Source organism: Cavia porcellus, unplaced genomic scaffold (assembly GCF_034190915.1).
Source record: "Cavia porcellus strain 051 isolate PalLab524CR breed Dunkin Hartley unplaced genomic scaffold, mCavPor4.1 scaffold_15, whole genome shotgun sequence".
Taxonomy (NCBI): domain Eukaryota; kingdom Metazoa; phylum Chordata; class Mammalia; order Rodentia; family Caviidae; genus Cavia; species Cavia porcellus.
In genome coordinates this window covers 71577592-71595351 of record NW_026947498.1, presented here as the reverse complement: position 1 = coordinate 71595351, position 17760 = coordinate 71577592, and the positions used below count along the sequence as shown (strand labels likewise).

The window sequence follows — 17760 nt, the reverse complement described above, 5'->3', positions numbered from 1 at the left end:
TCTGATGACAGGTGGTTTAGTGTTGTATGCTGAACAATTTGTTGGTAAAATTGGAAATATATGAAGCTCAAGGTAAGCTTCTTCCCGTTACCTGTCCACACCGGGTTCATAGCATTTGTAACCTCAAGAAACCCCGGAAGATAAGATTGGATTGTCAACCTCTTTTCCACATCCTACCTCTAATTTATTTGTCTGACAAATATCTTTAGTAGTATATTTAACAATAGTAGTATTTCTAGAACAACTTTAGACATCTTATTCTGAAACAGACTGCAAATTCTACCACAGGATGACTTGAAAACTTAAAAAAATGAAAACAAAAGTGTAATAGGCAAGCACTTAAGTAGTTGAAAACTGTATTTTAAGTGTGTAATGCAAACTCTCCTCCCCACTTTATTTCCTATGTGCCCAGTTTCTCAGCCCTCAAACCCAGATAAAATACATTTTGTGTATATCCTTTTTAAGTGTTTTTCAATAAATATATAAATGATTATATTCCTGTATGTATACTTTTGCATATAAAAATTAGCAAAATTATATAGGAGGTACAATAAACCTTAATTTTTTTGTTTTTTTCCTTAGAAAATCCTGATATTCTTTCTATATAATGATACACTGTTTTCTCATTTTATTTTAAGACCATAAAATACTGTATTCATTTTCTGTGATGTATTTGACCAATCACATACAGATGAATGTTTTAGACCCTATCTGCAACATAAGACTTTTTCTCTTTCGTAAGAGTTTGAAATTGAAAATATAACCATGCTCACCCTGGCAGGGAATCCTTAGGGACCACCCAGGCATTAACAGCTTCACAAGGGAGGAGGCAGAGTGGTGAAATCTTACTTTAGCTACTTCTGTTGATTTTTTTTTTTTTAACCCATTCTGAGTTATACTATACTTTCTTATAATTAAAGATAACAATATTCTAATAGTCTTCAAGATTATTTATGAAAAAAATATAACCTCTGGTGACCATTGCTTTTATTCTCCTTTTAAAAAATTAATATTTCACTACATTTAAAAAACTTCTTTCTTTTGTTTTTGCTTTTTTTAAAACTAGATCCTTACAATAAATGAGGATGGATCACTTGGTTTGAAAACCCCTAAATCTCACGTTTGTGAGCACTGCAATGCTGCCTTTAGAACGAACTATCACTTACAGAGACATGTCTTCATTCATACAGGTATTTCTTGAATTAAAATGGGCTGATAGCCATTTAAATTATTATCTTTGTTATTTTTATCTTCGTGTAAATGTCCATTCCTAAGACCATAGCTAACTTAGCATTTCCAATCAGATTTCATAAGCCAGAACATTAGAAGGAAATTAGCAAACACTTTGAGAAAACAGTTAGTGGGGTATGTAAAATTAACTAGTCACAGTTGAACACTTTATTTGTCTGAATGTATTATTAAAAGCCTACGAACATTCATTTTTGCTATGCAAGATATCCAGAGAGTTTGAAGTATAGATTGTGAAGTTAAATGTAAAAAGATGGTAGCTAAGATTATGAAGTTGTTGAGAACAGAACTAAGGACTGATCACAGACCTTTTTGGGAACAAGCTAGACACATAAGGTGAATTGGGGTGGGAGCTTTGATGAACTAGAAAAATACTGTGATGTCCCAAAAGCCAGAAGAACAGAAAATCAGAACCAAGGAGGTCATCATCGACAGTATCGCACCCTCGGAGGATAGAAGGGGTTAGAGAACTGAGGGAAAAAAAAAATCTTTGGAATAAATAGCAAGATCACAAGGAGCTTTTCAGAAGGCAGAGTCCAGGGCCAGGCTGCGAGTGGGTGAAGAGTGTGAGCCGGGTAGATGCTCTTCTCGGAAGGTGTTAACCGCGAGGAGTTTCACTGTAGCAAGGGCTCCCAGCTTGCAGCAGACCAAACCGTACTTCACTGGGAAGGAAAGACTGCTTGGCAGACGGGGAAGGTTAAAGAGACAGGAATTTATTTAAAAGGGGCATTTAGAAAGTTCTGAAGAAAATAGGTTAAAGGGCAAAAAGGGGTAATTGTCCACAGTGAACAGAATGGTTGCCCCTTTCTCCAGATAAAGAGGAGGAGATAGTAAACTAAAATTTCTACATTTTATATTTTTCTATTTGAAGGATATAGATCAAATTTAAGTTCATTTTATGTGATTGTGAGAATGTAAAATTTTAAATCCTAGAAGAAAATTTGAGAGGGCATAAAATACTGTTAAGTTAATGAAAACTATAAAAATTTCTAGGGGTATTTTGGATTTTTCCAAAATTTGGGATTTTAAGATTTATATTTCCTCAGAAATAGTAACTAAAAACTGTTGTTTTATCCTTTAACTAATTGATGAATGTGAAATTATTTTAAGGCGAAAAACCATTTCAATGTAGTCAATGTGACATGCGTTTCATACAGAAGTACCTGCTACAGAGGCACGAGAAGATTCACACTGGTGAGTGTTGCCGCCCTTGCTAAGGTCAATAAAGTACTCTTTCTTATGTAGGGGAGATTTTTAAAAAAATAAATAGCAGCTACCTGTTAGTACATTCATTATTTTGTTTCTTAATATTATATAAGCAGCTTATCCTTTCTCTTCATTTAATACGTCAATGTTAACTGTTCATTCTTAGCTTTACTGTCCAAGCTCAATAGTTCCTAATAACCTAAAATACATATGTTAAGTGACAAAAGGATGTTGAACATTTTTTCATATATATTTGCCATTTTTACTTCTTCATCTGAGAAGTGTCTGTTCATTTCAGGTGCTCATTTTTGGATTGGATCTTCAAATCTGGGAGTGGGTGTCTGATTTTTTAGAGTTTTTTATATATTCCAGATACTAGTCCTTTGTCTGAGGAACAGTTGGTAAAAAAATTTTCCTGCTGTGTTTCTTTCACTCTTGGTGGTTCCTTTTGGTGTGCAAAAGCTTTATAATAAAATGAGATCTCAGTTGTTGACTCTTTGTGATAGTTGCTGCGTAATTGGGGTTTTGTTAATAGTCTTTGGCTGCACAATTGTCTTCAAGAGATCTATGTATATCTTCTAGCACATTTAGTGTTTCTATTTTCATGTTTAGGTTTTTGATCTATTTTGATTATAGTTTAGTGTATGGCGAAAGTTATGGGTCTAGTTTTAATCTTCAGTATGTAGAAAGCCAGATTTTCCATCACCATTCATTAAAGAGACCTTTCTTCCAGTAAAGATAAGATGGCTGAGAGTATTTGGAGTTGTTTCTGCATCTTCTCTGTTCCACTGATCCTTGGTCTGTTTTTTGGACAGTGCCATACTAGTTTTATGTCATGGTAGCTTTGTAGTATAATTTCAAGTCATAAATTGTGTTACTTATGCCTTACTTTTGTTGCCCAGAATTATTTTTGCTATTCTGGATCTCTTCTGGTTTCAAATGAATTTTAGGATTGTTTTTAGCTGTGTTATGGTATACTGTTGGTACTTTGATCAAGATTGTTTCAATGTAAAGGTCTTTTATTTCCTTCGTTAAATCAGTTCCTAGGATTCTTTTTTTCTTTTGTTATTGTGAAAAATGTTGCTCCTTTAATTTCTCTCTAGTTTATTATTTGTGTGCGGAAATACTATTGATTTTTTGAGTGTTGATTTTTGAATTCAGCTATACTAAACTTGGTTATTAAATCTAGAAGTCTTTTGGTGGCGTCTTCTGTGTAATTACATCGTCTGCAAGTAATGGCAATTTAATTTCTTTTTTTCCTATCCTTATTCCTTTTATTTCTTAAATTACAAAAGTAAGAAGCTTTTCTGAGATATTTGATTCCTTAGGTGTTTAAAAAGTTTGGAAAACATAAAGTTATCACTTCTATCACAGTAGTCTGTGGGCTAGTCTGAGCCTTAGGGTAGTAGTCTTTTCTTCCTCCTGCCCTTTTCTTTTCCTCTTCTGACCCCTCTTTCTCTTCTTCCTAATTATTTTCTGTTTCATTTATATATTTTACCATTTGGGACCTTCCAGCTTCTTAGCCAGGTTAATGACTTAGGAGCATTATTTTAGAAAACATTATTTTAGAAGCTCACTTTTTTATAAAGGGATGCAGACCTTAAAATTTTAAGTCTCATTTTAGAGCAAGTGTTTATTTGCAGGGTTTTTTCTTTTAATGTAAAACTGAATTTTAAAAGTAACTGATTTAGAATATTGTCAGCTTTTGATCTTTGATGCCCCTTCTTTTGAATTGATTTACAGTGTTTTGCTTTTTATGATAGAGTAAAAGCAGAGTTGGTGAATTTGTAGAATTTTGACTTTTACATTTAAATAAAATTAAGAATGATGGTGATAATATGTCATATAAATATGGAAAATATTCAGGCTCTTCCTATTTTTCTGGTGATTTATTCATTCAACAAAAATTTACTGAATCCTCCAATATTTTTAAATACCAGGAACACATAAAGAATCTAAGATAGTTTCTTTGGAGATGCAGACATATACATAAGCACAGTATAATTAAATGTTGTAGAGTTTTATCAAAAATTCTTGAAATATGCTGTCTGTTGATAGTTATTTATGGACAGTATAAAGTAACTTGGTGGTGGCTGACACCAAAAGCAATAAGAACAAAATACAAGGAGCATGAAGAAAAGGCTTTCTGTCCCTTATATTGTCCCTAGGTAGGCTACACCTACCTAGGAAGGGTATAGCACTCGTACCCGTTATTCTAGCATTGGACCATGAATCAGTCACAAATTGTAGAAGCCCACCTCATGATTGCATGAGACTTTGGGGAGACATCTAGACTCAGAGCATAACATTTTACCCCTGACCCTCAAAAGGCTTATGTACAGCCTTTATGCAAAAAACATTTAATTCACCTGCCAGAGTTGCACAAATCCTAACAGTTTCAGCATTGCTGCAATGTCCAACTCCAGAGTCTCCTTTGAGATTTAAGGCAGACTTGTAGCTGTGAGCAGCCCCTGTACAAATTAAAAGAAAGTTAAACACTTCCACATTACCATTCCAGAAGGTACAAACAGGGATACAAAGAATTAAGACTAAAAGAAGTCTAGAATCCAGTAGGGCAAACATTAAGTCTTGTAGTTTCATACTCAGCATCGGAGGCGATCTGTGGCAAATTGTGAACTCTGTGGAACTTGTGTGACTCTGCTCTTCCAGCGCTTACCAGTTGTTGTAGCTCCCAGAGCTTCTTTCTTAGGGCTGCCCTGCTCAGTCCTTGCAGCTTTTCTTAGATGATCCTCATTCATGGCTTTCCCAGATTTCTGGAGTCTCCGCTGCGTCTTTGGCTTCACCACAGCTTCACACACTACCCTCTCAGGGGCACACTGCTTGGGCTCCCAGGCCTTCTCAAATCTGGATGGAAGCCTTTTAAACCTGAGAACTCTTAAATCCTGCTTATGCCTAAAACCAGCACCATGTGGATGATGCCAAGATGTATTGTCAGCTGGAGTAGTAGCTAGGCTTTCTTCTTTATTGGCTGAAGGGAACAAATACCTGGATCACTGGGCACTCTGAACCTGATTCTGAGGGACAAATTTTGCATGTTGCTACATAAAAATGCAGTGGCTGCTGCCTCCATTGTGGAACGTGAGGTGATTGCCGCCATTCTGGAGCACTGTCTTCAATGGCGTTGCTGCAAAGGGTGGAGCCTTGCTGCTTCTTGTGATGCCCTTAGGTCACCTTTTATATTCTGTTCCTTCTTGGCAGTCAAAGTGTCCTCAGCTCTGTCTTTGCACTCTGCAGCTTTATTGGTTTTTTTTTTCCCCTGGCCAAACTCACAGAGTTTTAAATCACCCTGCTGGGCTCTTTGCTCTTGATTTGCAACATAAATTTGGCTAAAAGCTAACAATAGTCATGTCAATGCCCCAACATTAGATTGCCTTGAAATTTCTTCTGCCAGATTCATTAGTCTTCTGTCTTTAATCTCAGTCTCAGGCAAAGTCTGAACACCAGCAAAATGCAGACAAACTTTCTTCCAGGCCATAACACACCAGCTGGACTTCAACAACCAACGTAGCCCTTCTTCCCAAGTCTTTACTCTGAGCAGAGTCTCCCATACAGAACAGCCTAAGGTGTTCTAGCTCTACTCTTTCAGGCAGCATCTCCAAACCTTTCCAGACTCTTCCCACAAGCCATTCCCAAAGGCTCTTGAACCACGTGGTCAAGTATAGTCATAGCTTCGTACCTCTCTGGTACCAAGTTCAGTCTGAGTTGCTTTTCTCTCGTTGCTGAGACAAAATACCTGATGCCCAAATGAAGGAAGGAAATGTTTGTTTATCTCACACTCTGTGGCGGTTTCAGGCCATACTCAGCTGGCTCCAAGGCAGGGTGGCTTGTGACAGAAGGCAACAGTTTATGGCATTGGCAGACATCAAAAGCAGCAAGAACAAAAAGAGAGGAGTACAGAGAGAAGACTCTTTCTGTCCTTTATATTTTATGTAGGCCACACTTACCTAGGGTAAGTGTAGCATTTATATCCATAATTCCAGCATTAGAACATGAATCAATCACAAATTCTAGGAGCCTGACCTCATGACTGCATGAGGCTTTGGGGGACTTTCAGACACAAATCATAAAACTAAGCTTGGGGTGATTTTGGATTTAAACAGGTGTAATTCATAAACTATGTTTATGAGAATTTACTAAATGCCGGTACTGCACTAGATGTTTTGTTAAATATTGTTTAGTCTTTACATTAGTCTTGAAAGGCGGGAGCTCTTCTGTTCCTATTTTATAGATGAGGATAAAGTTGAAAACCCACAGTAGTTGTGAAACTTTCCAAAATTTATATAATCTAGTAAATGAGAGAGCCCCAGTTGCAACTCAAGTCTCTGTGTTTTGGGAGTACATTATGAAATCACTGACTGCGCACAGAGAACTAGAAGCACAAATATAGCTTGTGGCCTTTTTGAGTGTTTCTTGTTCTGCCACTAAATCAGTTATACTGTAGCCTTCCTATGGTTTCATAACGTCAAAGACGAGCAGAAGCAAAGGCTGGAGTTCTCGTGATGTAGACAAAAGCTTATGAGAAGATGGAGACTTCAGAGGAATTAGAGCACTTTGTTAAGGATTCCTTAACAAAGAAGAGGCTGTTCTGAAGGGAGACTGAACTCCTCTCCACTGTCCCCCTCCCTGCTTCCCCACTGGCCACACCCCTTAAGTGGAACTGGTAAAAGGGATAAGTTTCTCTTACTTACTTCATACTCTTGACTCTCTCTATAGATTCCAAGAACAATAAAATGTTTGTCTTATAACCAGATTACTTATGAGCTAAATCTGTTTGGAGGTATGTATCTCCACAGACATGTTCTCCAAGTGTCCTTTCATGCTGTAAATGGCTTTTGAGAGTGCTCTAAAATTTTTCTTTATCAAAGCTTTCTCTTTCTGTAGGCTATTAGGTTAGAAAACTGCATTTAAGTTATCATTACAGTAACAAAAATTTTTCTAATATGTTTATCCATTTGTCAATTGCTGGGCAGGTAATTATCAACTGATCCCTGCACGTTGCACAGTAAGGACCATCAGTCAGTCCCTAGAGGCTATGTTTTCTTTACAGCCTTCCCTTTAGGTCTTATTACACCAAAAGCCTCCACCCTCACATCTGCAGCATGGATGAAATCATTTTCTGCTTGGCAGGTTTGACCCACAATAGATAAGCCTTTTGTAGCTTTTAAAACCAAGACTTTAGCTTTCAAATAGAAACATTTTTAACATGCACTGGACAATCTGTCACTCAATTCTCTTCCTAAATCTGGCTGTCTAACTAATCTAGGAGCAGGTTCTTGCTTTTCTGGAGGCTGCTCCCTAGAATTCTGGTTTTGAAAACTCACAATGCAAATATCTTTAGGACTTCTATTTGTAGCAATTATGGGAGATATGTATGATGAATATTATAGCTTCTTTACTTACTTAAGGTATGTTTTAGGGTTATGAGAGAGAAGATAAAGACTTGAGATAAGGTTGAAGATAACAATTCGAATGGATAACTTTGTTTAGGAACAGGATCATTGCTCTGGTGAGATATTGTCACTGGCAGATTTACTCTGTGATTTGGTGCTTCTGTATAGCAAGCCCTTTCAAAATGCATATGTACAAGTACTACAGTGACATAAAACCTGTGATCATTGTACTTTAAGAAGAGACCAGTCATTGTTGCTGGTAGATGGATTTGGGAATAAAAACTTAACTACAATTTTTAATTTCGCTTTATTTTTCTAGATTTCCCTATTTAATAGTAAGCTACAGAATACCTATCCTGATATTCTGACTACTATTACAATAAATTATAGTTTCTTTTTACAGTTGTGGCAGTTTTTGTGATTTGGTTTTTGTTTCATTGAGTGAAAATGTTATGAAGCCAGTCTATTTCTGGAGGTGTTTGTATCAAGTTACTTTTCTCCCCTGAAGATAATAGAAATTTTGAAAATAAATCAAATTACTTAGAATTACGTGTGTACACTAGTTTTCCTTCCCTATAGAGTCTTTGGGACTCCAGTTCTTGGGTGTATGCACTTATGTCTGTAGTGAGTAGAGAACACCCGGCTGCTGTGAGTAACATTCTTGAGTTTCACAGTGCTTCTGGGCTCTTTATTTTTCCTTCAAGACTTTTTTTAAAAATGTGTAACCATTTTTGTGCTAACAATGTTTCCGTTTAAATTTTATCTTGCTGCATATACATACCTGTAATCCCAGCACTTGGGAAGTGAGGTAAGATTGCTGTTAGTTCAAGGCCAGGTTAACTGCATAAGGAGAGACCTTGTCTTAAAAACAGCAACAAAAAAATCATCTTTACTGCTTTCAGGATGAAACTTTGAAAAGTAAAGACAAGATGTGTACTTTCCTTTGGAATATGGAGTCATTTTATTGATTACTAGGTTTCTCGTATGAACACATACTGTTTAAGAGACAGGAACACAGAGTTGCTGTAGTACAGAGTTATGGATGGGGACTTAAGAACATGAAGATGTGTCCTTCCCAACAGTCATCATGTATTCAGTGCAGAGACTGAGGCCTAAATGCCCAACCGCCAACAAAACATTACACTTTTGGTTTGTTTCTATGCAAGAATTACCAACTGGTAAGAGACTGTTAATAATCCATACAAAAAAATCCAGTTACACATAAAACATAAAGTCTCTCATCCACATGCACAGCTCACAGCTCTGTGTGACAAACATTTCAGTAGTGACATCAAGAACTCATACAAGTATACCATACTCCTACAATGCTTTTTGTTTAGTGGGGAAAGTCATTTAAAATATTAGCTCCCTTTTAATATTTAATAATTAGAACTGAATTATGGAGAAATAAAGATCTTGTATGAAAGCATAGTTTAAAGGTAGAAATCCATAATAATTAACTATTACTATAAGCCTCACAATACTATCCAGCAAATTTACTGGGTACAAGTTACCTACCAAGCATAAATTACTGAATTTTATCCTTTTAGGGGTCCTGTGAGAACATGCTCTATCCTGTTGTAAAGATAAAGAAACTAAGGATCAAAATTATTTAAGCAGTGTGCTCCAGTAAGCACAGCTGGTTAATGACATGGGCCGGGCTCTCAGCCCTGATGCCCCTAAACGCTTGCTTTTGAAACGCTAGATAAAGCGCAAAGTAAGTCTTTTCTGTGTGCTTTCATTTTGCTAGTAGATGTTTGCAGTGACGCATTTACAGTCCTCTTAGCGATGATTCTTTCTTTGATACCTTCCTCCCTGTTTCCTCCCTCTAGTTTCTGTAACTGTAAGTTAACTGTACCATTAAGACAAACAAAATAATACTGTTAAGCTTCAATGTATACACAGTTAACTTAATTTTACCCAGTTTGAGAAATGGACAAAACTTAGAAACTAAAAAAAATTATTTCAAAACAAAGTGATATTTCCTGGGCTTTAGAAGTTTTTTTATTTTTTAAACAGAATAAAAAGCACTGATTTTTAAAAAAGACCTGAACAGAATTTCCCCAAATTTAGCTTAAGACCTAGAACTTCCTAAATTGTTTTAAAGTTATTTTTTCTTTTATAGTACTATTTTCTCCTTTTTATTAGTATGTGTTTGTGATACACAGTAAATTAGTACATAAATATGTCACATCCTTCCCCTCCCCTCCACGCACACTGTTTCTGTGTTTGTGTATCACGTGTGTGTGTGGTACTGGGAGTTAAGTCCAGGCCTTATTCCATGAGTACTCAACCACTGAGCCAAAGCCCAGCACTTTAAAATTTCCCTTTTTGTTTTGTGACAGGATCTTGCTCAGTTGTCCCGGCTGACCTTGAACTTCAGCCTCCTGAGTAGCTGAGATTACAGGCCTGGATTATAATGCCTCTAGTAATTTCTTATTTTTGTTGTTTTCATTATGAAATTATTGCAAAAACCTTAGAAAAATAGTTTAGAACAAGAAAAATTACTCTTTAATTAGTAGTCTTTCCTTAATGTAGATTCTCCTTTGCCCTCTAGAAAAAATAATCTGCATTCTCTAGAAGATGAAGCATTCATACAGAGATCTGATGCTTTGCTTTATAAATCCATCAACAACTATACTCTTTTGGAAAAATGCCCAATCACTTCCTTGAACTCTAATATCTGAAGGTCATCAGACTTTTCATCATTTGAAGATGCCATTTTAATAGTATTTACTGGGTACTGTTTCAAAATCCAGTTGAGTGAATCATTTCTGTCTACCTATCATGAGTTCATTAAGTTATCAGACATTTGAGTAGAAAGTTATTCTGTTTGCTGGTGAGGGTTTTTCATTTTAATTTTAATGATATTTAGCTTAAAGTCCGTATATTTTACTTTGGCCTTTGACAAAAGAATGACAGTGCACTGATTTGAACAAAATCATGATAAAAAATAAACTAAATTTACTTATCAAGGTTCTTTTATTTCTCGGGGTGACATGAAGCTCTTTACATCTCAGAGCTTCTTAGAGTTTCTATTTTCTAAAAATACTTAAATGTCATTTCATTCTGCATTTGAATTTTATGAAAATGTCTTACAACTCGTTGTGTGCCACTATGTAGATCTTCTGAAGCGATTCTAACTGTACGGTCTGTAGGTCACAGGAGTGACATACTGCTGTAGTAGTAGGTATTACTTACCTGAGCAGCTCCGCCGCGCACTGCATCCATTTGGCATGGCTGTAAGTACCTCACAGCTGTTTTTTTCTCGTACTTCGTCTTTTTTTTCTTTTTTTAAGTGATTGTGTCTTTTGATAATAGTTATGTAAAAATTAACAAGCTTACTTTATTCTCTATCTATTTTCATACCCCTGTAAATTCTCTAGGGGTTCAATCACTTTTTCTTTACCCACATTTTACTATTTTGATTTCAATTTTTCTATGAGTATTTTAAAAATTACATTTTAACATGCATTTAAGTTTACATTTTTAATCATTTTCCTAGGAGTAAACTGACAAGTTCTAGATTATTTTAAATTTTAAAAGATCAATGCTGTTGTTTAAAATTTACTACAAACACAGAAAGAATGGCATATTTATTGTTACATTTTATTTTCTATGGGCTTATCATAGTCTTAAAAAATCTACTAGACTTCTTGCTTTATTTGCCTTTTGGTTCTTTATCATTGGATGGGGGAGAGGAACAAAGAGTTTAATCAGCTGTAATTCTGGTCTTAAGAAGGTCTAAGCTGGGTCTGATGGCATATGCTCGCACTTAAGAGGCTGAAGCAGAAGGGTTCCCATGAGTTCAAGTCCAGCCTGAACTACACAACAAGACTCTGACTCAAAAACCAAAACAAACAAAAGGCCTAACTTTAACTCTAGAAGAAATTCTGATGTTACTCTGCCTGTTCTGCAGATACTTTATTTTTGAATGAGGATTGGGGATGCACACAGTGGACTCAAAGGAATGTAGAATTCAAAGTTATTCTTTTAAAATGTCAAGGTGCATTGACAAATGCAGAAGCCATAGACAGAGATACAGTCGTACTTCGGAACTCATCAGGCCCTTAATCATCAAGTTTTGACAGGAAAAGTAAAAAACAGATCTCTCTACCCTCAACACTTTGGTGGTTTAATGGCAGCTCCAGAATAGTGCAGAGCCTAAAATTGACAGAGTGTCATTACTGTCCCATTCTTCTGTGCATTTTGAGTACTAATGGTGAGTCTCAGAAAGTTTGAGTGATTTTAGTGAGTTGTGAAGGCTTATATTTATCCAGTAAAAGGCTAATAGTATCCCAATAAAGTTGGAAAATTCTTGGAAACATTCATGAATTATTTCTAATTATATTATTTTTTAGGGGGAAAAGCTGGTTCTGTCATGGCCTGTATCGGCACTCAGGAGTTGGAGAACTAAGTAGTGACAAGTGCCAGGGTGTGCGTTGGTGCCAGGGCCTGGCCTGGAGACAGTGGGGCTGCTGCCTCAGGAGCTGAGGTGCAGACAAAATTGGAAGGCGAGCAGTTGTGACAAGGAGTCGCGGCTGCATAGCTGCTGACACCAGCGCCCTAACCCTAACCTAGACTTCTGCTGGAGTATTTAATAGGCGAATTGGCTCAGTGGCTAGTATGACTAAGGCCTTTACTGAAGCTAAACAGAAATTACAGCCCAAAAGTAAGGTATAGTTACAGACTGTGTTGGCAGGGTAATAGCACTTCTGGGGGATCAGTTTTCCCTTTGTATTTTGTGGGATATTATGTACTCCAAATCTGTTAAATTTGCATTGTTTTTATTTTGGTCAACAGTTGTTAGAATATGGTATATGAAAGTAAGATTTACATGAACTTACTACTGTGTTGAATTAAGAGTCAAACTGCCACTTCTGTAACAGAATGACTTTGCTCAACAGAGTGTGTGGGCGTTAGTTAACTAGCTATAAAAGTCAAACTGACCCCAATCTGTCCCCTACCTCATTGAAGCAATTACGTTTATAATGAGATTTCTTTAGCAGTACCTGTATGGTAACCTACTAAAGCTTACATTATTCTGTGAATGGGGTTTGAACAAGACTTTAAGATTAAAAACATTGAGGCTCATGTGAAAGACATTTCAAAGGAAGAATAAAGCAGGCAGAATGTAATAGCAATTTTAACAGAAGGAACTGAAAGAGTATTAGGCAGTAATTATCAAAAGTTTTTGGCACTGAAATCAAGTGAAATTCTGCTTTGGGGCAACTCAGTAGTCAACTGAAACCAAGTCAGGCGGGCAGGGATGCTCCCCAGGCCTGGTGCCCTTGTGTAGCATACGCGGATTCCATCCCAGGGACCGCAAAACCAACCAAACGAGGCAAGGGATTTTCCTTGGTTCTCAGTGTGTACTCCTGTTCTCTCCACAGAACACATCTGACACCAGATATTTGGGATGAAAATGAGGTGTAGAGTGTTTGCCTTGTGTGCTGAGGCACAGTAAAAAAAAGAAAAGGAGAGCTTGGTTTTTGGTTTTTGTCCATCTTATACTGGCTCTAGCTCTGTAGATAGCAGTTGGGGGCCCTGTAATTTAATCCAGTGATGGCACTGTCTCCCTGCAGCTGACATTGAACTCCAGAAATTGAAGGCTCAGTCCCCCAGACTGCCCCCCTGGTGGAAGCTGGACATCTGTGCATTGTCTTCTTCTGACCAGCTTTAAATTGAGGACTCCTAGGAGCCTCTTCTTGGATGTGTGATAGCTGTAGAAGCCAGGAAAGCGCTTGACTAACGTTTACTGTGTCACTGTGATTAACAGCGAGATGAAGTATGTAGAATAAGGTGTGAATGTGGAGTTAGGGCGCTCGACCCTCCTACTATCTGGATGTGTCTGGAAGCTTTCTGACCGCGTGTCCTTTAGAGACTTTGAAGGAGGTTTAATACTGTAGGTGTGATAGCTTACTGACTCAGTCTCCATCTCCTCCCTGAGCCAGGGGTCTATAGGGCTAAAAGTAGCAGGCTTCTGATCAAGGGCTGTCTTTCTGAAGAACAAGTCCCTATATCTCCCAACCCCCGCCAAAGCTGCCTAGGGTCCTACCAAGTGTCACTTCATTAAAACAAAAGGAGCTTGGAGTTTCAGGGTTCTGTGTGAGGAATAAAAGGTCCTCATATCATTCAGGAAGTTGCAGGGAATTTCACAACTCTATGTAAGGAATCAGGGTCAGGACCAAATACTAGAACAGAAGATGCCTTACAGTTCCTGTCCGTCAGGAAATTGTGCGGATTTAGGTGCTATTGTGTCTGTTCATGCTATTTAGTACTTCTGTTTCATCAATCCTTTGTCTCCGCTAGGTCTTACAGTTTAGGGTTTTATATCCTTTTCAGTGGTCATTCTTCTCAAATCATAGTGTGTACGCCATCTGAATTGACCGTTATTTATCATAATCACTCCTTTGCTTACATTTACTGCCCTCCTCCCCCACTGCTTCATTCAGTCAGTCTTTCATTCAGTCGTTCATTTTGGTGGTACTGGGAAATGGACTTCAGGGCCTTGTGCATGGTGGCAGATGCTCTACCACTGAGCTACATCCCTGGCCCTCTCTTAGCCTTCCTTAATAAGAATTCTCTTACTGCTAAGATTGAATTCAGGCCTCGTGCATAGTAGCTGCAACAGCGTCTACTATTGAAAAGAGGCAAGTGTTTTACCACTGAGTTATAATCCCAGTGCCTTTGCTATCTTTTATACATAGTACTTAGGTAGGTAAATTACAATCTTAGATAAATTTAACTCTGTCTTTGCATTTACTTGATTGTTAGAGTAAAATGTAATTAGTATCACAGTGTTAAATATTTCCTTAATGTCTACTGGAAATGATTTCCTTCATCCATTTACTCCTCTACTCATCTAGATTGGGTCTGTAGTTCAGCCAGTGGGCCAGATTTCCACTGCTGTCTGTTTTTGTAATTAAAAGGTTACTGGAATAGAGCTGTACCGATTCCTGTATGTATTGCATATTGGTTTTTTCTTCCTGTACAGGAGAGCAGAGTGGTTGCCCTGTACAGAGTGTGTGGCCTGTCCCTGAAGTATTCACCACTGATCTTCCTCAGCCTTTCTCCCAGACAGACGCTGCACACTTTCCCTGTGCTGTAAACTTCCAACATTCCCTTCACCCTTCCCTTTTCACTTCTAGCTGATCGCCTACTTCCTGTATAACTGAAAAAATCGATTTATCCTTGTATACATCTATTCAGCCATGTGTTGCACAGTTTTGGTCTTTTGGAGAAAGACTAATAACTTTTGAATGACAATTTAGATTGGCTAAGGATAGAGAGAATTTGAGAGAAAGTGAGGGATAGTGAAAAGGGAGTTGTGAGTCCTAATGGAGACAAAGGGTTGCTGGAGTCTTGGTACTGGACGATATGAATGAATGAATGATATGAATGTGATGGGAACGTGAGGAGGTTGTAACTGCAAAGATTTATTTTGCAAATGAATGGAGAGTTTATCCTAGTGTTTTGTATAGATGTATAGTTAAGATTATTTTACTTTTAGTGCAAATATGTTTTGTTGAGTTCAGGCTTCTTTTAGCATAATGTACATACCAAAAACCATATAGTTCTACAGCTTCTAACAAAAGTGTACTTTTTTTGTAATGATGACCACAATCTTGATAGTTTTATCATTTCACCAAATTGCTCGGTATGTTTTAAAGTCAGTTCCTCTCCTGTGATAATAATGTTTTCTATGTAGTTTTGCCTCTTCTAAAATATTATTTAAAGGAAATCACACGGTACATAGCAGTGGTGTTGTTCAGCTAATGGCACGCAAGCTGTTTTTCATCGTTGAACACTAAAAGTCTCGCCATCAATGGTATATAGCTTTTGAGGCTGACTTATTCCAGTTAGCCTTGTGTGTCTGAGAGGAGTCTGTGTTGACGATGCATTAAGAGTTCATTCATTTGTTATTGCTGAGTAGTAGTCCATTGTATAGATATGCCACAGTTAATTTTTCCATTCTCTGGTTGTGGTGTATTAGAGCCATTTCCAAATTTTGGTGATTTTTTTAAAATGAAGTTTCTATAAACATTTACTGCAGCTGTTGAACACAACTTTTTATGAACATATATTTCAACTCTGGAAAATACTTCGGGGTGAAATTACTGAGTCACATGGTGAGTATTTAACTTCATGAAAAACCACCAAATTTTTCTCAAGTCAACTGTACCATTGTATTGCTTTAGTGATGAAATTTCCATTCAGTATTGACATTGTTCTTTATTTTGGCATTTGATGAAAGAAGTTGTGCTGGTATTTCAGTGTGGCCTTAATTTCTGTTTCCTCATTGAACTAAAATGTTGAGCATCCTCTCATGTGCTTATCTGCTCAGGGTTTAGGGAGTGAGGATTGTGTGTTTACTGACTCTCTCACTTGGTAAGAAAGCATTTTTTAATGTTTAGTTTTGAGAGTTCTTTGTATACTTATGTGCCAGGTATGTGAATTGCAATTTTTTTCTGCCATAATTTTTTTCAAGTGGATAGAAAACCAGTTCTTTTGTGAAAGACCTCTTAGTGTTTTTCAAGACTAACTTTTAATTTTATTTATTATTAACCTCATATTTATTACTAGAATGTAAAGTAAAAGATAAAAGAGTAATAAATTTACCTTATTTTCTAAAATGTTAGTAATCCAGAACCAAAAATTTGGTAGATAATTGTGGTTTTCATAACTGTTAAATATGAGTCACTGAAACAACAAAGTTTGGAGCCTAAATTTTATTTCAAACAATAGTGTGATAAAATAAAAAAGTAGTATGTTAAAAATAATCTGAGGATAAAATAAGCTTGTATAACACCTGTTTTCTTAGAAAACCTAGTTAAACTGCATTTTACGTAAGTTAATGTTTAATACTGAACTGAAGCACAGAAAGAATTGGCTTAAATCATATGTAAAAAGCCTTTGGAAATTTTTTAGCTTATGACTAATTCATATTTTATTTAAAATCCAGTTATTTTGTTTGTGGAATTAACATCACAGCCTCTATAAGCAGAGAACATCATTCACGTTGAATAAAAATTCATAGTAAAATTCACAGAGCCCAAATTCTATTAGAATCCAGATTACATAAAATATTAGATGTGCTACTCTAGTAGTACAACAGTTGTTATTACAAATACTGTGTTATAGTGCACAGAAGCAGTCTGTTTGTCACTCACCAGAAGACAACAAAGGTTGAAGCTAAAGAAAACAGGAGAAAAGTAGGCGATGGAGTTCATTATTTGGAAGAAGGATGATCTGAGAATCGGAAAAAAATGACTATAATATTCCTGCAGATGTGCAGGAATTTGTGAAGTCCTGAGTAAACTTTGGACATCTGAAAAATCAGTGTGTGTGTGTGGTGTGTGTGTGTGTGTGTGTAAAGCAGGTTATACTTAAAACAAGAGAATATTTTTGAGAAGAAAAATAGGAAGCAAAAGAAGCATTTACTTACTTTGGAAAGCCATACAAACTTGGATGTGCCATACCCAGGTTCTGCATGGCTTCTCTGTTCTCTGTGCTCTAAATAAGAAAAAGAGCCCTTTTTAAAAGGACTTTAAACTTTGAGTACTATATTTGATAATAGGAAAGTTAAAGAATAGCCAGGCATGGTGGCACAGACCTGTAAACCCATCAGTCAGGAGGCTGAGGCAGAATGGCTGTGAGTTTGAAGCAAACCTGAGCTACATAGTGAGACTCTGTCTAAAAAAAAAAAAAAACAGAAAACAGATGAAAAATTTTATCAGACAATTGCATTTTATGAAAAGTTACAGTGAAAATTCCAGAACGGAAAAATATCATAACTGATACTAAGAGAATAGTATACAGGAGGGAGGATAACTGGCATTGGAAGTCATTAGTAGAAATAACACTGAGATAGCTGGGCGTGGTGGCACTGTCT

General features: G+C 36.7%; 1 protein-coding gene across 18 annotated transcripts in view; it reads left to right on the top strand.

Moving 5' to 3' along the window:
- Znf148 (zinc finger protein 148) overlaps positions 1–17760 on the top strand; it is a 136879-nt gene that overhangs the window by 87234 nt on the left and 31885 nt on the right. For all 18 annotated transcript variants that reach the window (XM_063225131.1, XM_063225132.1, XM_063225129.1 and 15 more), the window contains 2 exons: positions 1067–1190; positions 2359–2442. In XM_063225131.1, coding sequence (XP_063081201.1) covers positions 1067–1190; positions 2359–2442 — 208 coding nt within the window. The remainder of the gene's footprint in view (positions 1–1066; positions 1191–2358; positions 2443–17760) is intronic.